The 21779-nt window shown below is 37.5% G+C and overlaps 1 protein-coding gene across 3 annotated transcripts in view; it reads left to right on the plus strand.

Moving 5' to 3' along the window:
- The window catches only part of rsu1 (Ras suppressor protein 1), a 32955-nt gene that overhangs the window by 4203 nt on the left and 6973 nt on the right, over nucleotides 1-21779 (plus strand). For all 3 annotated transcript variants that reach the window (XM_079602485.1, XM_079602486.1, XM_079602487.1), the window contains exons 4-8: nucleotides 1868-1988; nucleotides 4968-5086; nucleotides 6857-6939; nucleotides 7512-7626; nucleotides 12655-12787. In XM_079602485.1, coding sequence (XP_079458611.1) covers nucleotides 1868-1988; nucleotides 4968-5086; nucleotides 6857-6939; nucleotides 7512-7626; nucleotides 12655-12787 — 571 coding nt within the window. The remainder of the gene's footprint in view (nucleotides 1-1867; nucleotides 1989-4967; nucleotides 5087-6856; nucleotides 6940-7511; nucleotides 7627-12654; nucleotides 12788-21779) is intronic.

Consider the following 21779-nt stretch of genomic DNA (forward strand, 5'->3'; position numbering starts at 1 on the left):
TGACATTTGGAACCCTTTCATTAGTGGCTCATGAGTAAAGCAGGGCTGCTGTTCGGCCCGGTCAGGCATCAGCTCAGGTAATGAGACCGAGGGGAGAGAGGGGAAAACCTTTCTGCTCCATATAGCCGTGTACTCTTTTTCCTATTACCATCAGCATCTTCTGCCTGTTTTAAAGGCTCCAATAGGGCGCACACACACACACACACACACACACACACACACACACACACACACTCACGTATTAAACATGTGTTTAGAAGCAGTTTTGTACTTGCAACTTGTGCATAAAAAAATATTTTCAAGCAAGAAAAGCCAGCAGAAGATCAGTCTGTAGCGCTGTTAAAGCCCTGTCTGTGGTTTAAGAAGATAAAGTGTAGATGTCTGGTAGAGGCATGTGTCTTAAGGTTGGAAAAGGCAGAACAGATCGATCTTGTGTGTCATTTGGAGACGAGTAGAGGGACCCTGACATGGGGCGCAGAGTTCAGTGTCCTGCAGTGTCTCTTGGTACGTTTACGGGTCCGATGAGACACTGGGAAACAAATCGTATGTTTCAAGTATCTTTTATAGGCGAAAAGGTCAGAGGATTGATGCAAAAATTGGGAATTGAAGGGTCCAACTGACACTTACTCAACTAGCATGGACACTATTTTTTGTCTAAAATGCTTCCAAACACACAGAAGTTTGAATGTGTGTATGTATGAGTGTCTCTTATGTATGAATGTATGCGTGTTTAATAACTTCTCAAACTATTTTAATGTTTATTTGTATATATTTATATTTGACAGACCGAAATAGATTTTTAATTCGCTTGTATTGATGTCTGTGTCTATATAATAAATTGGCTAGTATTTAAATATATCTCAAAATGACCAAAAATCAAGCAATTACCTGTAGTCTCTAATTTGAATGTACATCATAATAATAATAATAAATTAATTATTTAATTATTAAATAACATGCACATGTACTGAATAGGGCTGTGAGAATGTACACAATGTACTGATAACATAACATTTTGAAACATTTATTATTGAATAATTTATGTATTAACTATTATTATATTATTATATTATATTATTATATATTTTAATATTATCATATTGTTAAAAAGAAACATAGATATCACTTTACAATAAACTAATAACAAATTATTTATTGATATTTTATTAATAATAATAATAAATAGTAGTAGAAGTAGTATTAAATGAATCTGCTATTAGTGAATGTTTATCATAAAGCGATCTCGATGTTTCTTAGCAAGCACATGTGCTGAAGAGGGCTGTGAGAGCATGTGCATTCATGCTTGTGTTTCCTTGTTGGATTTCTGAATTGTTTGTGTGACGGCTGAATCATTTGTTCCTCCGTGTCTGGCGCGGGGCAGCTCTCGTTGATCTCTCTGGAGGTATTCGTGTCATGCTGTTTGTGTAAACCTCTCCCACCTCCCCTCCTCCGTAATGAGGGGCCATTGATCAGCCAGTAATCGGATAGAGCGCCTGTTCGGCCCATCGATCTCTGTCGACAGCAGGAGGGGGGCTGGATGGGGAGGGGGGCTGCTGATGATCCGTTATGCTAAGGCCTCCATCATTAAAGTGTCAAATCTATCGCTGGGGGAGGGACCCATAATTGAGCCATCAAAGACGGGACGTCTGTCTGCTGACTCTGATAATTAGCCGTTAAACCTTCGGCCTCTGTTCGTTAGACCTCATCTCTCGTTTGGGAACGCTTTACCGTGAGGATTGTATTGGTGATTATAATACAGTCAATTGAAACGCTTTGATTGATTGAGATTGATGATACATGCAGAATTGAAGTTGTTCTTGTTTATTAGTTTATCCTTATCTCTCTCTCTCTCTGTTTTTTTTTCCAGGTGTGCCTCCTAACATTGCAGACCTGAAGAACTTGGAGGTGTTGAACATGTTTAATAACCAGATTGAGGAGCTTCCGACTCAGATCAGTAGCCTTCAGAAACTGAAACATCTGAACCTTGGGTTAGTCTGATGTGTCATCGTTTCTTCTACCATCTCTTCTCAGTTTGTTTTGCCTCTTCTCTACTTTCCCTCTTTTTTTATTTGTTTATTTTGACTGTTATCTATTATACTTTCTTCTCTTCTCCTCTTGTATCCACTTTCTTCTATTTTCTTCAACTTTTCCTGTATCTTCTCTTGTGTTCCCGTCTCTTCTCTTATCTCTCCTCTTGTCTTTTTTCTCGTCTTTCTTCTCTTGTCTTGTCTCATATTTTCGTCTTGTTTTTTCACACCTCCCCTTTTCTTTCCTCGTGTCTAGTGGCTCTGATCTCCTCTCCTCTCGTCTTTTCTTTTTTCATCTCTTCTCAAGTTGTTTAGTATCTTCTTGTCTCGTCTCTTTCCTACTTTTCACTCCTTTGTTTTTTGCCTTTTGTTTTGTTTCAACTAGTCTATTCTTCTATCTCCTCTCCTTTCCCCTCCTCTCCTCTCATCTCTTTTCATTTCTTCTTTGGTCTCTTGTCTCTTATACTTTCACTTCTTCTCCTTTTGTATTCTTTTATTAATTTTTTTCTTCTCTTGTTCACATCTGTTCACCACTTGTCTTTTCTCTCAACTTGTTTATTCTCTTTTTTTATTTCCCTCATTTTAGTTTTATTTTGTCTAATTTTTGTAATTCTCTCTTTCACCTCCTCTTATTTCTTTTCTTTTTTGTCTAATTTTTCCCCTCTTGTCTCTAATAATTTCATATCTTCTCCTCTCATATCCTCTGTCTCTTGTATTCTCTCTTGTCGACTCTTCTGGTCTCTTCTCTTGTGTTCATGTCTGTTCACTTCTTGTCTTATTTTTCTTCTTGACTTTTTTCCCCCTCATCTCTCTTATCTTGTTGTGTCGTCTCCTCTCATATTTTTTGTCTTGGTTTTTCACTCCTCTCTTTCCTTCCTTTCCCTTCCTCTTGTATCTTCTCGTCTTGTCTTATCTCCTCTGCTCGAACATTGTATTTTCTCCTCCCGTCTCTTCTTGTTTTCTGAACCATAAATCTGCTAATTTCTGGGTCAGAAATCGTTCCCAGAGATAATGCCTGCATTAACAGCATTAATAATTTCATATTGAGGAGGATCATTCTAGTATATGTTGTTGATAAGACCCAGGTTATCTCCTGGTTATCAAAGCATATCTGGTTTAGGAATGGTTGTCAATCCTTATTTGTGAGGTTAAGAAGCCTTGACAGTGGCAGTGCAGCTGTCTTCCTCTGTTCTTCTTCCTCTCTGACTCTCTTCATCCCTGGTCATCTGGTCATCCCCTGGTGTTTAGAGCCCACCTGAGCCCCATCGAATCCCAAGGGTTCTCCTTCCCCTTAGAGGGCGGAGCCTCCTCAATGTCACGCAGGATTAAAGCGCGGCACAATCTGCCCCGCGTCTGACACCGCACATTTTCATCGATTTGCTGTCAGACGCACCATTTCTACACATAATCTTGAAAACATAAGCCGGCTTGTTGTATTCCCGGCCGCTACTCTCGACTCAAACGTGAGGATGTGTGTGTGAGCGTGCGGCCGCCCGTTATCCTGATCTCATTTGTCAAAACAATTCCCCTTCTTGTGTAATTGCTTCGCAAACATGTGCTGGAATCAATTTGTTTGTTTCTTTCAAATCTGTTGCTAAAGTTTCATTGTCTTCATGGCAGCCAAGTGTCATTTTAAAGCGAGAATGAAAGAGACGGAGCACAGACGCTTAAATAAGCAAGAGTTAATCAGCATCTGATTTGGGTGCCCCTCTCTCTCTTTTTCTCTCTCTTGCTCGCTCCCGTGTTTTATCCACGTCGTCGGGCACCTTGAGCCTTTCTAATTTCAGATTCCATGTTCTGTCGGAAGTTTTCAGACAAAGTTTAATTCGCTACCTTTCAAGGGCAAATATGATTTTAACATTTACAGACTCAACACATTTTTAATATTGGTGAGCTAGCTGAACATTGAACTTTCATTAAGAAATACCTTGAGTTTATATATATATATAATGTATATATATATATATATACAATGTCTAAATGTCTGAAACCATTGAAAATCTGGTTTTCACATAAACACTACTGTTCAAAGTGTTGATTTTGAAATGAGTTTCTTATACTCACCAAGGTTGCATTTATTTAATCAAAAATTGTATTTTTAATGAAGTGTTTTTACAATAATAAAAAAATGCTTTCTATTTGAATATATTTAAATATATAATTTATTCCTGAGTTGGCAACGCTGAATTTTCAGCATCATTACTCCCGTCTTCAGTCACATGATCCTTCAGAAATTATTCTGATTATTATAATCTTTTTAGGATTCTTTGATAGATAGTTCAAGTGAACAGCATTTCTCTGAAATAGAAATCATTTGCAACATTATAAATGTCTTTACTGTCACTTTTGATCAATTTAATGCCTACTTGCTGAATAAAAGTATTAATTTCTTAAAAATGGTAGTGTAATTTAAATCTGTAAATTAAAAAAATAAAATTAAAAAATGTTAGGAATTTGACCAATTAAAAACAAAAAAGGTTTGTGACATAAAATCAATAAGACATTTCTTTCATTAATGCAAAAGGGGGACAAATGAAAAACAAAGACATTCTTAAATCTGTATTTTTTTTTTAGGTTAATTTTTTTAACTCAAATTGTAATGCTGATAATGTATTTTGTAATTGAAAATGTTGTATAAAATGAGTACAATTAAAACTGGAAGTGGTTTCACACTTTCACTAGTGATCTCAGTTGGTTATAAATTGTGTTATAAATCTGAAATATCAATCAAAATCAGTGAGATGGATCTGTGCGCACTGCATGTCTCTGTCTCATGTCTTCGAGTAGGTCGGCTAAGGATTTTCAATGGGTTCCTCTGTCAAGAATTGATGGGTGTTTTATAAGTGTGTATCTGCTTGTGGACGTGCAGTGTCTGTTTTTTTTTTTTTTTTTTAAGCTGATGATTTGTTTAAAATGGCATTTTATTGTCTTCATGTGTAGGATGAACAGGTTGAGCACTCTTCCACGAGGGTTCGGATCTCTTCCGGCGCTGGAGGTTCTGGATCTGACGTACAACAATCTGAACGAGTCCTCACTGCCCGGAAATTTCTTTTACCTCAGTAAGTCTGCAACACACACAATGTATTAGCAGTATAACCTGCATCGATCTTGCTAATTTATAACAAAAGACTGACTGTTCATAGACCACTTGATGAATATTCCAAAATAAAATAAAAAGAAATGTAGAAAGGTGAAAGCGACATTCTTATTGGCTGGCAATTTACAAGTGTCTGTTTACAACAGGCTTTTATTTTGTTTGCCTTAAAACAAAGTTGCTTTTCCCAGTCAGGTTTAAAGGGATAGTTCACCCTAAAATTTAAATTTGAAAGCATTTTTTTTTTGTCCATAAAAGAAAGAAGGGCATACGGGATAGAACTACACCAGGGTGAGTCAATTTTGACTTCACTTTCATTTTAGGGTGAACTATCACTTTAAGGCCTTGATATACTCATGATGAAGTTCTTTTTCGTTCTTCGCTTAGAGCTAAAAAGAAGTTCAAAATACGTGACCAGTAGTATAATGTCAGCGAACGTCCCGACACCGCACACACTGCTGTCTGTCTGACTTCGATAGATTGAACAGAATAAATTAAACCGAAAAAGATTTCCATGTCAAAGAAGGCGGAGCCTCGGTGCACAAGATTTTGTTCAAAGAGACGTCACACCAGTTCTTCGAGTATATTAGGGAATTAATTAATAATATTAAATGTCACTGTTTTTTGGGGTGATTTAATTAAAAGAAGCTACATTTATTATATTACTTTATGATAAGATTTGACTGATGCTAAAACAATATTGACAAGCAGTGTTGGAGATTTCAGTCTTTCCCCATATCATTATAAGGAAAGAAAATGGCGTCACCAAAATGGCCATCAAGTGAAATGAATGACTTGATTTCACTTGATTACCACTTAACTTGATTTTTTTGACCAAATAAATTTTTTTTTACTACAATGTCTAGTTTTTAGTAATTTCCGCAATTATTTTTGTGAGATTGATTTCAGAGTAACTTCAATAAGAAAGAATTGTGGTTGGTTGCTGAAATAACAGACGGCTTCCGGTAGTTCTTTGTCAAAATAAGCTGTAAAAAGGACCAGACTACCTTCTAACAATATGCTAACAAAATAACTGTTAACTTCATCATCTAAACCTCATCAGTCCAATCAGCTGGTCCCGTCAGAGGATACTGATGAGCAGTGATGGGCTCTAATAACCTGTTATTTTAATGGCAGCCACATAATGAAAGCACCATCTTAACATTAATCAAGGTCTCTGATCTCTAACCACACACACACACACACACACACACTCACTCCCAAACCTCTATTTATAAGTGCTGTTTGGAGAGTGGCTGTCATATCGGCTGTGATATTGACATTGACTTCTAAAAACAAGTTGAAATAAATATGATTGTGATGCTGTTGCTTTAACATCGGATGGTCAGGAAGTGAGTGGGGCCACTAATAATAAAAAAAAGACTTTAAAAAAATCTCAGATATAGATTATCAAAATACTTGGTAGTTGTGTCCCTATTTGTCTAGGATTTGAAAATGATTTTTGTGCAGAAATGTATTTACATGTTGTTTATTTAATTGGTAATTGCTGTTCTGAATGTTTGCCCATGTGTTTATCCCATCTGGCTCTTACATACACGGTGTGAGTGTATATGCTTTTTTTGTCGATCTGTTGATATTGTGTGTGTGCTTGGGTGTAAGATTGTAGCCATGCTGTATCAATCAGAGATGACCATTTCTATTGATCAGTGTTTGCAATACTCCTCTAACACACACACACACACACACACACACACACTTCTCTCTCTCATTTCAGCCACCCTGCGGGCGCTCTATCTCAGTGACAACGATTTTGAGATTTTGCCCCCAGACATCGGCAAGCTGGCCAAGCTACAGATAGTGAGTAATTTATCTAAATTCCCTCCGAAATCAATTGCTTTTGTGGCGGTGCTCTGTGCCGTGTGTGTTGGATTTATTCTCCGCAGTGTGTGTTCTTTATCAGACGCGGTGAGAGGTGATTTAGAGGCTGATCTTCTTCACCCCTGTGCTCGCTAGGATCAAACTCAATGCAGGGTCACAGTCACATAAAACAGCTAATAATTACAACTATAAACTTAAAAATAAAATTCAACTATTTTGTTTTGGTGTTGCGTTAAAATATGGGTGTAATTACACCCATGATTTTTATAATACAAGTGTTAGTATATTAAATGGTGCACTCATGTGACATGCTGTCAGTTACCACAGAGAATAATTTGGACTTGTCCTGCAGTTTTTAGCAGTGTACAGTAATGCATTTACAATGGAAGTCAATGGGACAAGAAGACATTGCACCAGAAACATATAGCCTGTTTCAAAAGTATAGCTATATATATATAAATCATGCTCTGTAAGACCAGGGTAAGACATTTATTAAGAAAGCAAATAAGGTTAAGCAAAGCTCTCTAATTCCTCACTCTCTCTTTTTTCAGTTGAGTTTGAGGGACAATGACCTCATCTCTCTACCCAAAGAGATCGGGGATCTGTCTCAGCTGAAGGAACTTCACATTCAAGGAAACAGACTCACTGTACTGCCTCCTGAACTTGGTAAGTCATGAACATGTCCATATGCGTAACACATGTTCCTGGACCAACATCCTTTATATAGTCCTATTAACCAATCAAAGCCTGGCCTTAAAACATGAGTGTAGTGGCTGATGGATGGGAATGCAAACTAATACACACCCTCCTCAACCAATAAAACATCCACACTTACACTTCCAGCCACAGCTGTGCATTAGGGTGACCACCATGCTGGACAGTCACGAAATTGTGACCTTCCTGCATCGTGCAAGACATAAACAGTGTCCCACATTTAAATTATGTCTTTATTGTTTTTTCTTCCCTGAAATTACAATACCACAATAAAATAAAATAACCCCCCCCCCCACACAAAATCACATCTGTTGTCCTGCACCTGCTCCTACTGACCAGGTAGGGTGACCACCATCAAACAAACCAAATGTGGGACGATTACTAAGTTTGTGTGGGACAATGTGGGACATGTTACCAACACTAAAAAATAACCTGAAACTGTTATATAATGTCTATCTAACTTAATAAAAACATTTTTATTCTGCCTTTCAGCTGATTAATATACTTTGTTCTTTAGTCCCTTCCAGAAAACACCATTACATTACAATGTAGCCTAACATAACACTTTATTTTACATGTCATTTAAGTTCAACATCACTGAGCCCAAAGGCAGCAGGCATCATGTAGATAACTATTTTTGAAACAGTTCTGACCAAGTCCAACTAAAATCCAACAAAATAAATAAAGATCAAATAAAATAAAAAACAACATAAAATTTGTTAATTGACAGTCTTATATATTAAGAATCTATTAAACCAAAAACTTTTATATTTTTAGAAAGGATGTGAATTAGAACAACCACAACAGGCAATAAGTTCTAGTTCTAAATGTTAAATTCACATTTTAATTTACCGAATTATCCATTTGTTTTCTGACAAGGGAACACATGGAACGAATCACCGCTCCACATTTTGATTGACAGCCGACACAACCTACCAGTGACCGTGTTTACTCCTTTCATTTCAACCATTGGATAGGATTTTAAAAACGGCTGTTGTATTTGCACTTCTGACGAAGCGCTGTTAAATATAGGTGAAAAACTACGCCACAAAAAGAATAAATAAAATGCTTTCTTAAAAAGGCAAAAGATCGCATGCACATTTTCTTAATATGATAATTAAAAACCAACAGACTGATGGAAATGCGGGACATTTTCTCAATATGCGACGTGCGGGACAAGGGGTGAAAATGCTGTGCGGTACAACGCAAAGCGGGACGGGTGGTCACCCTATGACCAGGTGGTCACCCTCCTGTGCATTCTAATTGGCTACAGATTTGTCATCTCTTATGTGATTGGCTAGAAGCTCTGAGTTGGATCACACCTCAGAGTGGTACTGCTGGGGTCAACCCAGGTCGAACTTCTCTCTACCTGAGTGACTTCACTTTGGGAAAACACACACACACACACACACACACACACACACACACACACACACACACACACACACACACACACCTGCCCTCTTGACAGTAGTTTTTCCTCCTGTCTTGTTCCATTCCAACAGTTTAATTTATGATTCTAGTGTACCGGTATTCCAGCATTATGTCAGCACTCACCTTAAGTGTCATATAAATGTCGTGTGAAGGGTAATAAGTAGACGAAGCGGCTTACAAGTTCACAATAATTTTTTAAACATAATGAATTAGCCATTGTCGGCTTGAATTTGTGAGGTGTATGTGTTTGGAAACAAGCTACAAATAGCAAAATTGATGCTAGCAACTGCATACCACTCGCTGAGATGAGTGACTTGAGTTTAAAAAATATTTTTGCGCTGCAACACTTCAAAAACCACTCACAACTCCTTTGCCAGTACAAAGCAACACCCTCAACCACCCCACTAGCACTTGACAGAGTTCTGCACAGGCAAACCGCACTCAAATTGTCTTCAAATTTTTGTTTTATGACTTATGTTGTGTTTTAGCAATTGACAGTTGTTTATTGCCGCTCTAGGTGTGTGTGAACGCTCTGGTCAGCAGGTCTTTGTCCTGTGCACTCTGTAGGGGAGTCTCTTTCCGTGTGTAGCTTATTAGGACCCCTCTGTCATGTCCCTGTAATCCCACTCCACAGACCAGCCTCGTTAAGATGTGTGTATGTGTGTGTGAGAGGAGAGCACAGCTAACAAGGAGCAACCAAGCGCACATGCCAAGAGCAGGAAAGGAAAAGGAGAAAAAGCAAGGGATGTGAAGGAGAGTGTGCAAAGAGGACAGATAGACCGTCTTTACCATTCAGAACATCTCATGTGTAAAGCTGATGCTTTAAACGGTTTAAAATGTTGAAATGAAAAGAGGAAATTGAACCTGGACCAGCAGACGTCTGCTCGACCAATGAGATCTGAAATAGTTGTGTGTAGGACTGTCGTCTAGGTTTTTTAGGTTTAGGGCTGATTTACACTAACGGTCTTGTCTGACTGCGTTTGTGAGGTGTGGCATTGTGTGCTGGGGTCCAGGTTTAATTTCACCCCCTCTTTGACTGCTCAACACTTGCTAATCAGAAACTATTTAATTAGCCCCCTTGTGAGCTGAGATGAGCCACATTAGCACTTTGACCTGTACTGTTCCATCGGCACACTGTGAACCGGTTCTCTGCTGGTCTTGTGTCTTCACGTCTCATTTCGTCTCTTTTCTTCTCCTATTTTCTCTTCACTTCTGGTCCTCTTTTGTCATGTCTCATCCCGTTTCTATTTTTTTTTCCTGTTATCTTCTTTTTTAAATCTTCTTTTCTTGTTTTATCTGGTCTCTTCTTTTCATCTTGTCTCCTCTCCTCTTTTCTCGTCTCATCTCCTCTTGTCTCATCTCGTCTCCTCTTATCTGGTCCCATCTCCTCTCCTCTCGTCTCATCTCCTCTTTTCTCGTCTCATCTCCTCTTGTCTCATCTCGTCTCCTCTCCTCTTTTCTCGTCTCCTCTCATCTCGTCTCCTCTTGTCTTGTCCCATCTCCTCTCCTCTCGTCTCATCTCCTCTTTTCTCGTCTCATCTCCTCTTGTCTTGTCCCATCTCCTCTCCTCTTTTCTCGTCTCCTCTCGTCTCGTCTCGTCTCGTCTCATCTCCTCTTGTCTTGTCTCGTCTCGTCTCCTCTCCTCTTTTCTCGTCTCCTCTCATCTCCTTTTGTCTTGTCTCATCTCCTCTCCTCTAGTCTCCTCTCCTCTAGTCTCATCTCCTCTCCTCTTTTCTCGTCTCCTCTCCTCTCATCTCCTCTTGTATTGTCTCATCTCCTCTCCTCTAGTCTCCTCTCGTCTCGTCTCCTCTCAGCTCCTCTTGTCTTGTCTTATCTCCTCTCCTCTCGTCTCGTCTCCTCTCAGCTCCTCTTGTCTTGTCTTATCTCCTCTCCTCTAGTCTCCTCTCCTCTAGTCTCCTCTCCTCTAGTCTCCTCTCCTCTAGTCTCATCTCCTCTCCTCTTTTCTCGTCTCCTCTCCTCTCATCTCCTCTTGTCTCATCTCCTCTCCTCTTTTCTCGTCTCCTCTTGTCTTGTCTCCTCTCCTCTAGTCTCACCTCCTCTCCTCTTTTCTCGTCTCCTCTCCTCTCGTCTCATCTCCTCTAGTCTAGTCTCGTCTCGTCTCCTCTAGTCTCATCTCCTCTCCTCTCCTCTTTTCTCGTCTCATCTCCTCTCCTCTTGTCTCCTCTCATTTCCTACCCCTTTCCTATTTCTCATCCCTTCTATCCTCTCCTCTCCTCCTTGTCTCATCTCATCTTGTCTCATCTCCTCTAATCATCTTGTCCTGTCTCATCTCATTTCTCTTTTTTCTTGTCTCTTTCTCATAACTTCTCTGATCTCTTTCATGTTTTTTTTCTTTCTTCCCTCTCATCTAGTTTCATCTGGTCTCCTCTCTTATGTCACGTTTCTGTGTTTTTTGTCATGTCTTCTCATTTCTTGCTTTGTCTTGATTCTTTTCTCTCATCTAATTTCATCTCATCTGGTCTCTTCTCTTTCTCTCTTATGTCTCATCTCTTCTTGTTTTGACTCATTAGCTGTGTTCCATTCGACAGGGTCCCTATGCAGTGTTCACTGTTGCCTTCTCCCTGAGCAGGGGATATCCATTGAAGTGGACTTCGCTGACAATAATCGCTCATTTGGAACTCCCTACATCATCATCAGAGAAAGGCAATGACGGGCAGATTATGATATAACATAAATATTGTAATATATTTTACTTTAAAGTGCATCATATCAGTATCATATAATATACATATCCAAAACAAACATTATGTATCTAATAAATATAATTTAAACATGTTTATTACGTGGACTACTTGGTAAATTTAATTGACTATTATTATTTAAAATAAAAAATGACAGAGCCTCAGCTGCTTTTCAACACTTACAACAAATGCAAACGTAAAATTCAATGCCATAACCATCCATAAATATTCTAGTTTGTATAACAACAAAATATTTATGAATACTCAAAAACCATGTGTAAACTCAACGGCTCTGCTCCATCGTCGGTTCAGACTAGTGATGCGATGCGCAATGACAGTTGGGTTATATTCGCTCTCCACTTCCTGTGAAGGGATGTATGCCGTACGCAGTGCCCTCCGACCTGAACATGTTCGCTCCCATCGGATTGTAATCTCACTTAAGATGGCAGAGTACCCTGTGAAGTCCACTTCACAGTCCACTTATGGTCGAATGGAACGCACCTATTTTTTTCTCTTTTCATTATATCCCATCTTGTATCCTCGTTTCTTTTTTTGTCTCGTTTCTTTTAATCTCATCTCATCTCATCTCTTCACGTCTTATCTCTTTTCTCATCTCTTTCGTTTTCTTGTTGCTTCTTTTTTATTTTGTCAGGTCTTTTATAAAAAAAAAATCTTTCTTTACTCATCTAGTCTCTCCTCATTTTTACATCACACCATCTTATTGCATCTTATTGTCTTATTCTCTTTTTCTTGTCTCATCTCCTTGTTTGATTTTTACCTTCTCTCTCACTTTCCCTTTTGGTAAATTTCTAATTCCTCCTCCTCCTCCTCTCTCTGTCTGTAGGTAACCTGGACCTGACAGGCCCAAAGCAGGTGTTTAAGGCTGAGAATAACTCCTGGGTGATTCCCATAGCAGACCAGTTCCAGTTGGGCATCTCTCATGTCTTTGAGTACATCCGCTCAGAGACCTACAAGTAGTAAGTGAATCTCTCCATCCCTCTGTGCTGTCAAACATCCAGGAGCATGTGCTGTGAATCTGAGTGACACAGAAGAGATAGTATCTCGATGGTTAGGGATCCTACTCCTAGCTGCTTGCACAAAGGTTGAAGGTTCGGTCCCTAAAAGTAGTGACCGAGACTGATCATCTCGCCTACCTGCATCATTCACTAAAGAATCATTGGGGTGTTTGCTTGACGTATTGCTCAGCCCGCAGTCAGATGTGTCGGTGTTCATTTCAATGGCCTAAAGGCCCTGCTCAGCTCTTGATGCATCGCATGCTACAACTCCAGTCTGTAAAACACGATTCTAGTCGTGGAACTCGTATTAGATCAAACGCACACCAGCAGACCTGATTCAGACAGACTCGCTGGGTCTTTAACTAAGAGAAATGTCCTGAAATGTCTTGCTAAATGCAAAGTATAAATTTAGTCCCTCTATACAGGCCAGTTTTATTGTGGCACATATTTTTCTGGAACAACCCTTAGGATGGTGATGAAAGAGAGGAAAGGTGCAGTTCTCTTATTATTTCAGGATCTGATGATTTAATGCACAATCAAACTAATTAAAATGAAAGCTCGAGGCGTTACCCTAAAAGTCTTGTCGCCCTCTCTCTCTCTCTCTCTCTTTCGTTATCTCTATCATTCCTCTTACTTACTACAAAATATTCTGCAAAAAAATGATTTATTTGCATTAGTTTGAAACAGTGACTTTTTGCATCGGGGTGACAATAGCACTGGCCATACAGCGCAGCTTTTTGCTCTCAATAATCTAGTAGTGAAACCCAAAAAAATTATACAATTTGTATGTGGAGAAACATTCCTTTTTAGAATGTATTATTTGAATATTTATTAGGCTAGTTATTGTATATAATAGCAATAGCAACATATCTAGTGTGCATATATATATTTTACATCATAAAATATATAAATATATTAAAACTGAACATATGCTAGTATATATTTTATATTAATGTAGCATCATATATATTATATTAGTAGTATGTTTTTATAGTTATACTATAATATACACTATATATGTTTCTATATTATATAAAAGTAAATGTAATTGCAGTATTTTAATCGTATGTTACTAAACAAATATGGCTCAAACCTGACACAACCTGATGTAATCCCTTTGACCTGGGGGAAGGAAGTTTCCAGACTAATTGTAGTGTATCTTTCATGGCCCTGTTCCACTTACCAATCCCCCTGAACAGGAGAGGCAAATCCCCCTCTGTTTGATCATTTAGCTGTGCCGCTGTGCCGCTGTCTGGAGAGGACCGCCGTAACCCACTTACCGGAACTGATCTTCCCCTACGGGCACAGTCAGAACCACCGCGCATCTCAGTGTGTGCTGACACCGTGACCGCGCGTGTGTGCACGTCTGCGTAATAATCAGATACCGCTGCTTGAAATGTTTTGAATAGTTTCGATATGTTGACTGCATATCATCCGTTCTAATGCGCTTGTGTTTTGCGAAACTCAATATTTGGCTTTAGCGATGGACACTTTCTGTACGCTGCTTTGTATCGAAGTCCACAAGGTTTGAAGGTCGCTGAGAGCTGACATTGCAGATTCGGTTTGATAAATGGGAATTTTTGACCGAATCAATGCAGTCTGGAGCTGTCATCCATTTTGTGTCAAGCAGTCGTCAAAACTGCCGTATGCGTTAGATTTTTGAGTCCGATATCTAAGTCTAAGCAGTTTTGAGCACCATTTATCTTTCTGTAGTTCTCCTTTGTACTTTGTTGTGACATTTTAGTCAGAATTACTCCTCAAGTTTTAGAGAGGAGATCTTCGAGAGGAGTGTCGTCCAGAAGGGTAGTGTAGCATTGTGGTGAAGGATTTGGGCTGGGAACTCAAATATTGCAGGTTTGAAGCCTACCAGGGTTGATCCTTACCTAACGTATGTATCATTGGGAGGTTTTACATGGTCAAGTCAAGAAAAAGCATTAAAAACTAGAGGTTTACCAATGCCCTCAAGTCATGATTCGATATACAGTATATCACGATACTGAACTCAAGATACGATATTATTGCGATACTCTAAGACATATGGTAAAAGGTTAACAAAAAATGTACTGTTGGTTAAAATGCCTTTGGTATTACATTGTGGGTGTAAATGAATAGGCTTGGGCTTGGTGCTGATAACCCAATGCACAGGACAATGGTGACACCAGAATAAAAATATTCATGATTTTGAAGCTGAAAATGCAGAATTATTTTAGACAAACATGCTTGCACTCTGTCACTGACTAGAAATATTTAAAATAATGTAGACCACTTTTTACCGGTAACAAGACATTTGGACCCACAAATATTCCCCCATTGCTTTATTATATTATATTATATTATATTATATTATATTTAACATTTATATACGGTAGTAGTTTAATGTACTGACACTAAATCTCTGTAAACTTTTTTTTTTTTCTCACACAGTAATTTTCATTTTGGTTGAACTATATATTGTCACTATCCACGATACATATTTTTGTATTGCGATATATTGTGACACCATATTGTTACACCCCTATTTAAAACCCCATTTTACTTGGGTAATGTGACACTTTTTGAGGAAAAATATCAGGTAGGATTTTATCCATTGGAAATTATATTATAATATCAATTTTATATATATATATATATATTTTTTTTTTACAAATGTCATTATTTGCTATTATTGTAAATTAGTACAGTAACTATTAGTAAAACAGTTACCCATAACAATGGCTAAATAGCTATTTGCCAGGTAAATGCGCAAAGAAAGTAAATCTGGTGAATTTTGTCATCATGTTGACTGGTCATGACTGTTTAATGACGTCCTGAACACAAATACCTTTTATAGGTTCTGGACTAGTGCACAAACTAGACTAGTGCGCTGTGTGTTTGTTTATGTGCCTGGCTTGCGAATGTGCTCGAGAGAGACAAGTAGGTTGTCTCACATTAGACAAGTGTTAACGGTGTGTAATTCTCAGTAGGTGTGTGTCCACGGTTCAACAGTTTCATTCTCACCTGCCTAGATGTCCTTCAGCTTAGAAATCACAATACTCACACCTCTGTCCCTCTCTCTTCGCCATTCCTCACCTCATCCAGTTTTCACTCCTGATGGACATTTTCTCATTTAAGATCACTGATCCAGCGTTTCGAAATACCAGTATGTTGAAACAGCAGAAGACAGACACATCCAGGCTTCTTTCATTTTTAATTGGCAGGGACGTAACAATTTATCCTGGCATGCTCCATCTATTTTAAGTAGGTGCGCACAATATATATCCCATTTGGCCAATATTAATGTTTTTTTTGTTCAGTATGTCGACCAGTATTGTACATTTAGTATTGTATTTTAATATAATATGTAATATTCTTTCGTATTTGTATTATTAAGCACTTTTACACAACTGGTCATTGAACAAAGTGCTGTACAATAAATATGTAATATCATCAGAGAACCATTGAAACCAACATTTGGCATTGGCTCATTGGCAGGCTCTAAATCTTAAGAGCTTGTTTTAGGTTAAAAATTGCACTTGGCCTGCAAAAATAATAACTTTTTTATTTTAAATAAATAAATAAAATATAATAATTTATAAAATATAGAATAATATATAAAATAAAGTGGAAGACAAGACATTGTGATTTCTAAAAACTGTACTTTTACATATAAAAAAAAAAATTTTTTGGGAAATGACGCATTCTACGGAGACCCTAAAGGGACACGGGGATGGTAAAAAATATGATATGAGAGGAAAAAATACATTTCAATGCTTTTGAGTTCTATATAGTTGGGTAATTATATTGCATCAGGGAGCTTCTATCAATATGCAGGTTATTGAAATCGCTTTTTCACTTTCCATTTCTAAATCGAGATCACACATTCTCTGGGCAAGTGTGTTTAGGGAGCGGCGATACTGACCCCACATTTTTACAAGATAAGATATTTGTCAATGTAGCACCAAATTCTCCGACATCGCCCTGTCAATCATCTGTCCTCACTATCTTCACATGATGAGTGAAATCTGATGTAATGTAATGTAACCAGCCACTGCAGCAAGCCCCTAAACATGTCCATTTAGGGCCTCCGTAAAATGCGTTATTTATTTTCTGTGCCTTTTCCGGATTCGGAATTAGGCTTCGGACACATCCCTATATATATATATAAATGTGTGTATATAATAATACCAAAATTTGCTGTGCTTTTTGACACATCAGGTATACCTACTGAACAAATCAGGTAGAACTAGTGGGCAAACGTCACCACACTTAATATTCATGAGCCAAGCTCATTTGCTAAGCCTGATTTTTCTTCCCAGATCCACCCCTGGTTTTAGGATATTATTTTATAGTTTTGTTGTAAGCGATGTTTCATTTGATGGCCGTTAAAATCATGAGTCATGTTGCTTCTTGAGTGCTGACGTTTTGTCGAATATTCTAGTCATTTATCTCGAATTCACGCAGATGTCTGGAATTAAAGCTGTTGACAATGAGTCCTAACCCTCCTCTCGTTTCCCGCTCTTCTGTCAGTAGGTTTGGTCGTAGCATGAACCGCGAGTGGAGGAGGAGGAGGGGGGGGGGGTAACCTGTCATGCATATTTCATGGGGCGGCTTGTTAACCTGACAGAAGGATCTTATATCTGACTGACAGCATTGGGGAGACTCTTCGTGCTCATAATGCATTAACATATCGTAAAGCCGTCTTCCCGCCATCTTTTATTCATCGCTAACTCTAAACGCTTGTTGACCGCGGTACAACCGCCACAGCTCTCTTCACAGCTGTCCAGGGCTGACTGAAAAACCAACCGCAATTAACTTCCCAGCGGCACAGACCCTGACATGCACACATATATAGGAAGTCCCGCATCTATCTGCTCGTGGACCAGTGCTATGAGTCAGCGGGAAGGAAAGGTCGCAGATCAGGAATTGTTGCATGCGTTTTTGATAAAAAGATACAGAAACACCTCATTCTGAGACAGATTGGGTCAAAAGACACATTTTCTGTGTTTGACTCTGATTTTAATTTTCTTTCATATGATTTGTTATATTCATTCATTTACTCTGACTGAAGTATAGCATATCATAATGCAATATAATAGCATATTTTAGTCAACAATAATAACATAGTTGTTGGTCATTTCCAAAATAAATTGTAACAAACAAATAAAAGATTGGTCAACAAACAAAATGAAACAAAACCACTAGAAAACTTTGAGCTTTGTGCTGAAGTATTGGCTGCTTTTTGGTTTCGTCATTTTTGACACTTGACTAGCACTTAAATATTACTACCGGTAGTTGTAATATAATGTTTTTTATTGTGGATATACCTGCCTCATATAACTCAGTGTTATTTTAGTAGTATTTATACACTATTATTGCATGTTTTTATGTTTTCAGATCAATTTTGCTATATGTTTATATTTATATAACAGTTTTAATATTTTCAGTACTTCAAATTCAACTTGTTTTATGTCAGTTTGTGTTCAAGGCAAAAAAATACTTTTTTGCTTTTCATCTGATATTTTATCTTTATTTAGATTTAAAAAATATAGTTTTAGTTAATGATACCCACTGATCTAAATAGGCTACGTTTGTGTGCTATGAAAGTGTGTGTGGTGTCGAGCGCTTTTGGCTCTATAATAACTTGCAAAGCCTTGGGAGACAATCATTGGCTGTGACCGTGCATGTGCCATCTTGAGACTATCCCAACAAACTGATTATGTGAATCAATTCACAAACATTTTCTTCTAAAAACCTTGTTAGTGCATTAATATCTTGCAGTTATTTTTATCATCATATTGTTGATAAAAAAAAAAAAAAGTTGTCAGCTGACTTTTCGTCAGTAATTTTATTGATGAGATTAACTCTGCTGAGAGCGCTGGTAATTTACTCCGAGCACAAACAGAGAACATGACAGCATAGTGCCAGTAATGTGATGTAAAAGATCAGTTTGCATAACAGGATTAATGATGATATCAATACTGATATACTCTCGAGATGGACTGATAATGAGGGTTAATGTCTGTATTAGTGAATCTGCAATAGAAAATCAAGTGGTTTGTACATTGACTTTTTTTTATTCGTTTCTGTGCAAAGCTGTTAATAGGGATAGCAGTTGACGCTTTCAATTTTTTTATGAAGACGTAAAGAATTTGTCAATTGTGTTTGTGAATAGTGATCCATATGAGACTTTGTGTGAGAAACAGACTGACATTTAAGCCATTATTCACTGAAATATAGCTCTCAAATCTCAATTGCAGTTAGTTTGAATATGGAAGACAGCTCGATTGGGAGTTCTGAACACTAATGCAATGAGTTTCTGTAAGTTAAATCCACTGTGCATGTTTCCATAGACAGACTCTTTCCTTTCCATATTCTCTCTAATTATATTCATGCATTGCTGCTTCCTCAGGCCAAGCCCTGCTGCAAGAGAACTGACACCAGCTTTCCCATAATGCCCCTTCCACTCCTGCAGTTTAAAGAGGAAAAGAGTCAGCGTGGACTTTTTCCTCTTCGTGTTGTGTTTGCGAGTCCAAAATGACAAGTGAAACGTGGATCTCTATGAAAACATTTATTTTCGGATGAAACAGACAAGGTGTGTCAGAAAATCTGTTTGCAGTAAATATCAACATTGTACAATTTCAACTTTCTAATACTGGTGTTTCCATCATGCACTGGGGCATGCATAACTAATAAGATTTTTCACTGTTTTCCAGCTGTATTTAGTCAGTCAGTCATATTTATTTATAGAGCACATTTAACAGCAGCTGTTGGCCAAAGTGCTGTACAACATGTAAGCAAGTATCCTAATGAATAAACAAAACCACAGATCAACAATACACAATACAATACAATACAATACCACTATGCCCACTTATGACCCTAAGCAGTAATGCAGTAATCAGCAGTAATCCAGATTTACACAGTTTCATCATTGATTTTGTTGTTAGGTTTAGTAACTTGCTGTTTTTTGACATTCATTTTAATTTTAGAGTAAATTTTCTCCTCAAAATGACACATTCATACTCAAAAATGATCCAACAAATGTTACTGTAAATAATAAGAGTAATGAGTATACTGTTACTCATTGTTCGGGTGGGTACCACATTACTTCTTTTAGTAGATTATGTTGTATACACTCAAGAAATATTTTAAGATTTACTCAATTTAATTAATAGTAACATTCCCTCAAAATGAATTGAATAATTATTACGTATTTTAATTGAATAATCTTTAATCATTTATTTAATAAAAATACGTAAGTATTCAATTCAATTTGATCGAATTTTACTATTAATTAAATTGCTTAAATCTTTTAAAAAGGCTTACTTTTTTGGAGTGTACACATCTACTTATTTACTTGAAATAAGTATTGCAAAGTAGTACACTTCAACTAAGTAGAAAATTACTCAACAAACTTTAACTGGCCATGTTAGTTACTTATTTCCTTTAAGTTTTATTTTATATATTATTTTGTTTGAATTAATTCAATATGTAACATTTGCTTAATTTTTCGTTTGCAAGTTTTTCCATGCAAAGTAAAGTAAATAAATTTTTTTTTTTTAAAGTGAAGCTCATTTGATCCTCCTAATACACTTTCATTGGAATGCCTACTAGAAACCAACAGTCCCGTGACTAACTGAAGAGATTAGTTCAGTCGTGAGTGTGTGTGTGTGTTGCGCAGAGTCTGTATTTGTGTTCCTCATCTCTTGGTTCTGGAGGTTTTAAAGGTTGAGAGCAGTTCCATCACTCCTCATTAGTTTGAACTCAGACAGGAACTCCTGCTAGAGTTTATCAATAAAAGGCCACGTTAACAGCCCAAACTCAGCACAGCCTTTCTCTTTACTGTTCACACCGGCTTGGAGTGTGCTGGGTAACTCTTCATAAAACATTCATCTTGTAGGTGATCTAATGTAGCATGACTGTACGTATACAAACCCGGGTAGAGAAGGGGTGGTGAAGCCGTCTGTGATTGGCTGTCTCATGTCCTGTGCAGTAATGGGGTCGCTCGGTCCTGCAGATCTTGTTGATAATGGGGGCGTCAGGGGAGAGATCAGTTATGAGCCGCTCGTTCGCCATCCGTCTTCATTATTGTCATTTACTCTCATTTAGCTTGTGCATGGATTTCCGTTGGTCCTGTCAGCGTGGATAGTGTTTTATACTGAGATGAGTCTAGTGACTGTGTGTACCCACAACCTTGCTTTTTAGTTGCAGAGGATCAGTGTTGGAGAGTAATTAAAGAAATGTAGCTTAAAGGAATCTGAAAGTGAGTGTATCGGGACAGTTTGTTCATTTAATTAATCAGAAAGTCTGATTTGCTTTAGTGTATTGTTTTGTTTGAACTGATAACATAAATGAATCGGAAAAGTCGGATCAATTTGAGCTAATTGGTTCATTTGAGATTTAGGTCTGCATTTTGCTTTTATACTAAAATGTACAACAAATGTAAAATTGTGCTTAAATCGTAGATCATTTAAATGTATGTATTGTATTTTTTGTAATATATAAATTATATATGCAAGTATACATAATATGTGACCCTGGACCACAAAACCAGTCATAAGTCGCACGGGTATATTTGTGGCAATAGCCAACAAAACATTGTATGGGTCAAAGTTATCGATTTTTTTTATTTTTTATTTTTTTATGCCAAAAATCATTAGGATATTAAGTAAATATCATGATCCATGAGGATATTTTGTAAATTTCCTACCGTAAATGTATAAAAAATGTATTTTTGTGAGTGGATGCAGCCATATCGCCAACATAAATGTAGAACTTTAAAGGCGATTTTCTCAATATTTTTTTTGTTTTTTGTTTTTTTGCACCCTCAGATTCCAGATTTTCTAATAGTTGTATCTCGGCCAATTATTGTCCGATCCTAACAAACCATACATCAATGCAAAGCTTATTTATTCAGCTTAATTGTATACAATTTGTAAAAAAATTACCAATAAGATTTTGTGGTCCAGTGTCA

Source organism: Phoxinus phoxinus (genome assembly GCF_949152265.1).
Source record: "Phoxinus phoxinus genome assembly, chromosome: 24".
Lineage (NCBI taxonomy): Eukaryota > Metazoa > Chordata > Actinopteri > Cypriniformes > Leuciscidae > Phoxinus > Phoxinus phoxinus.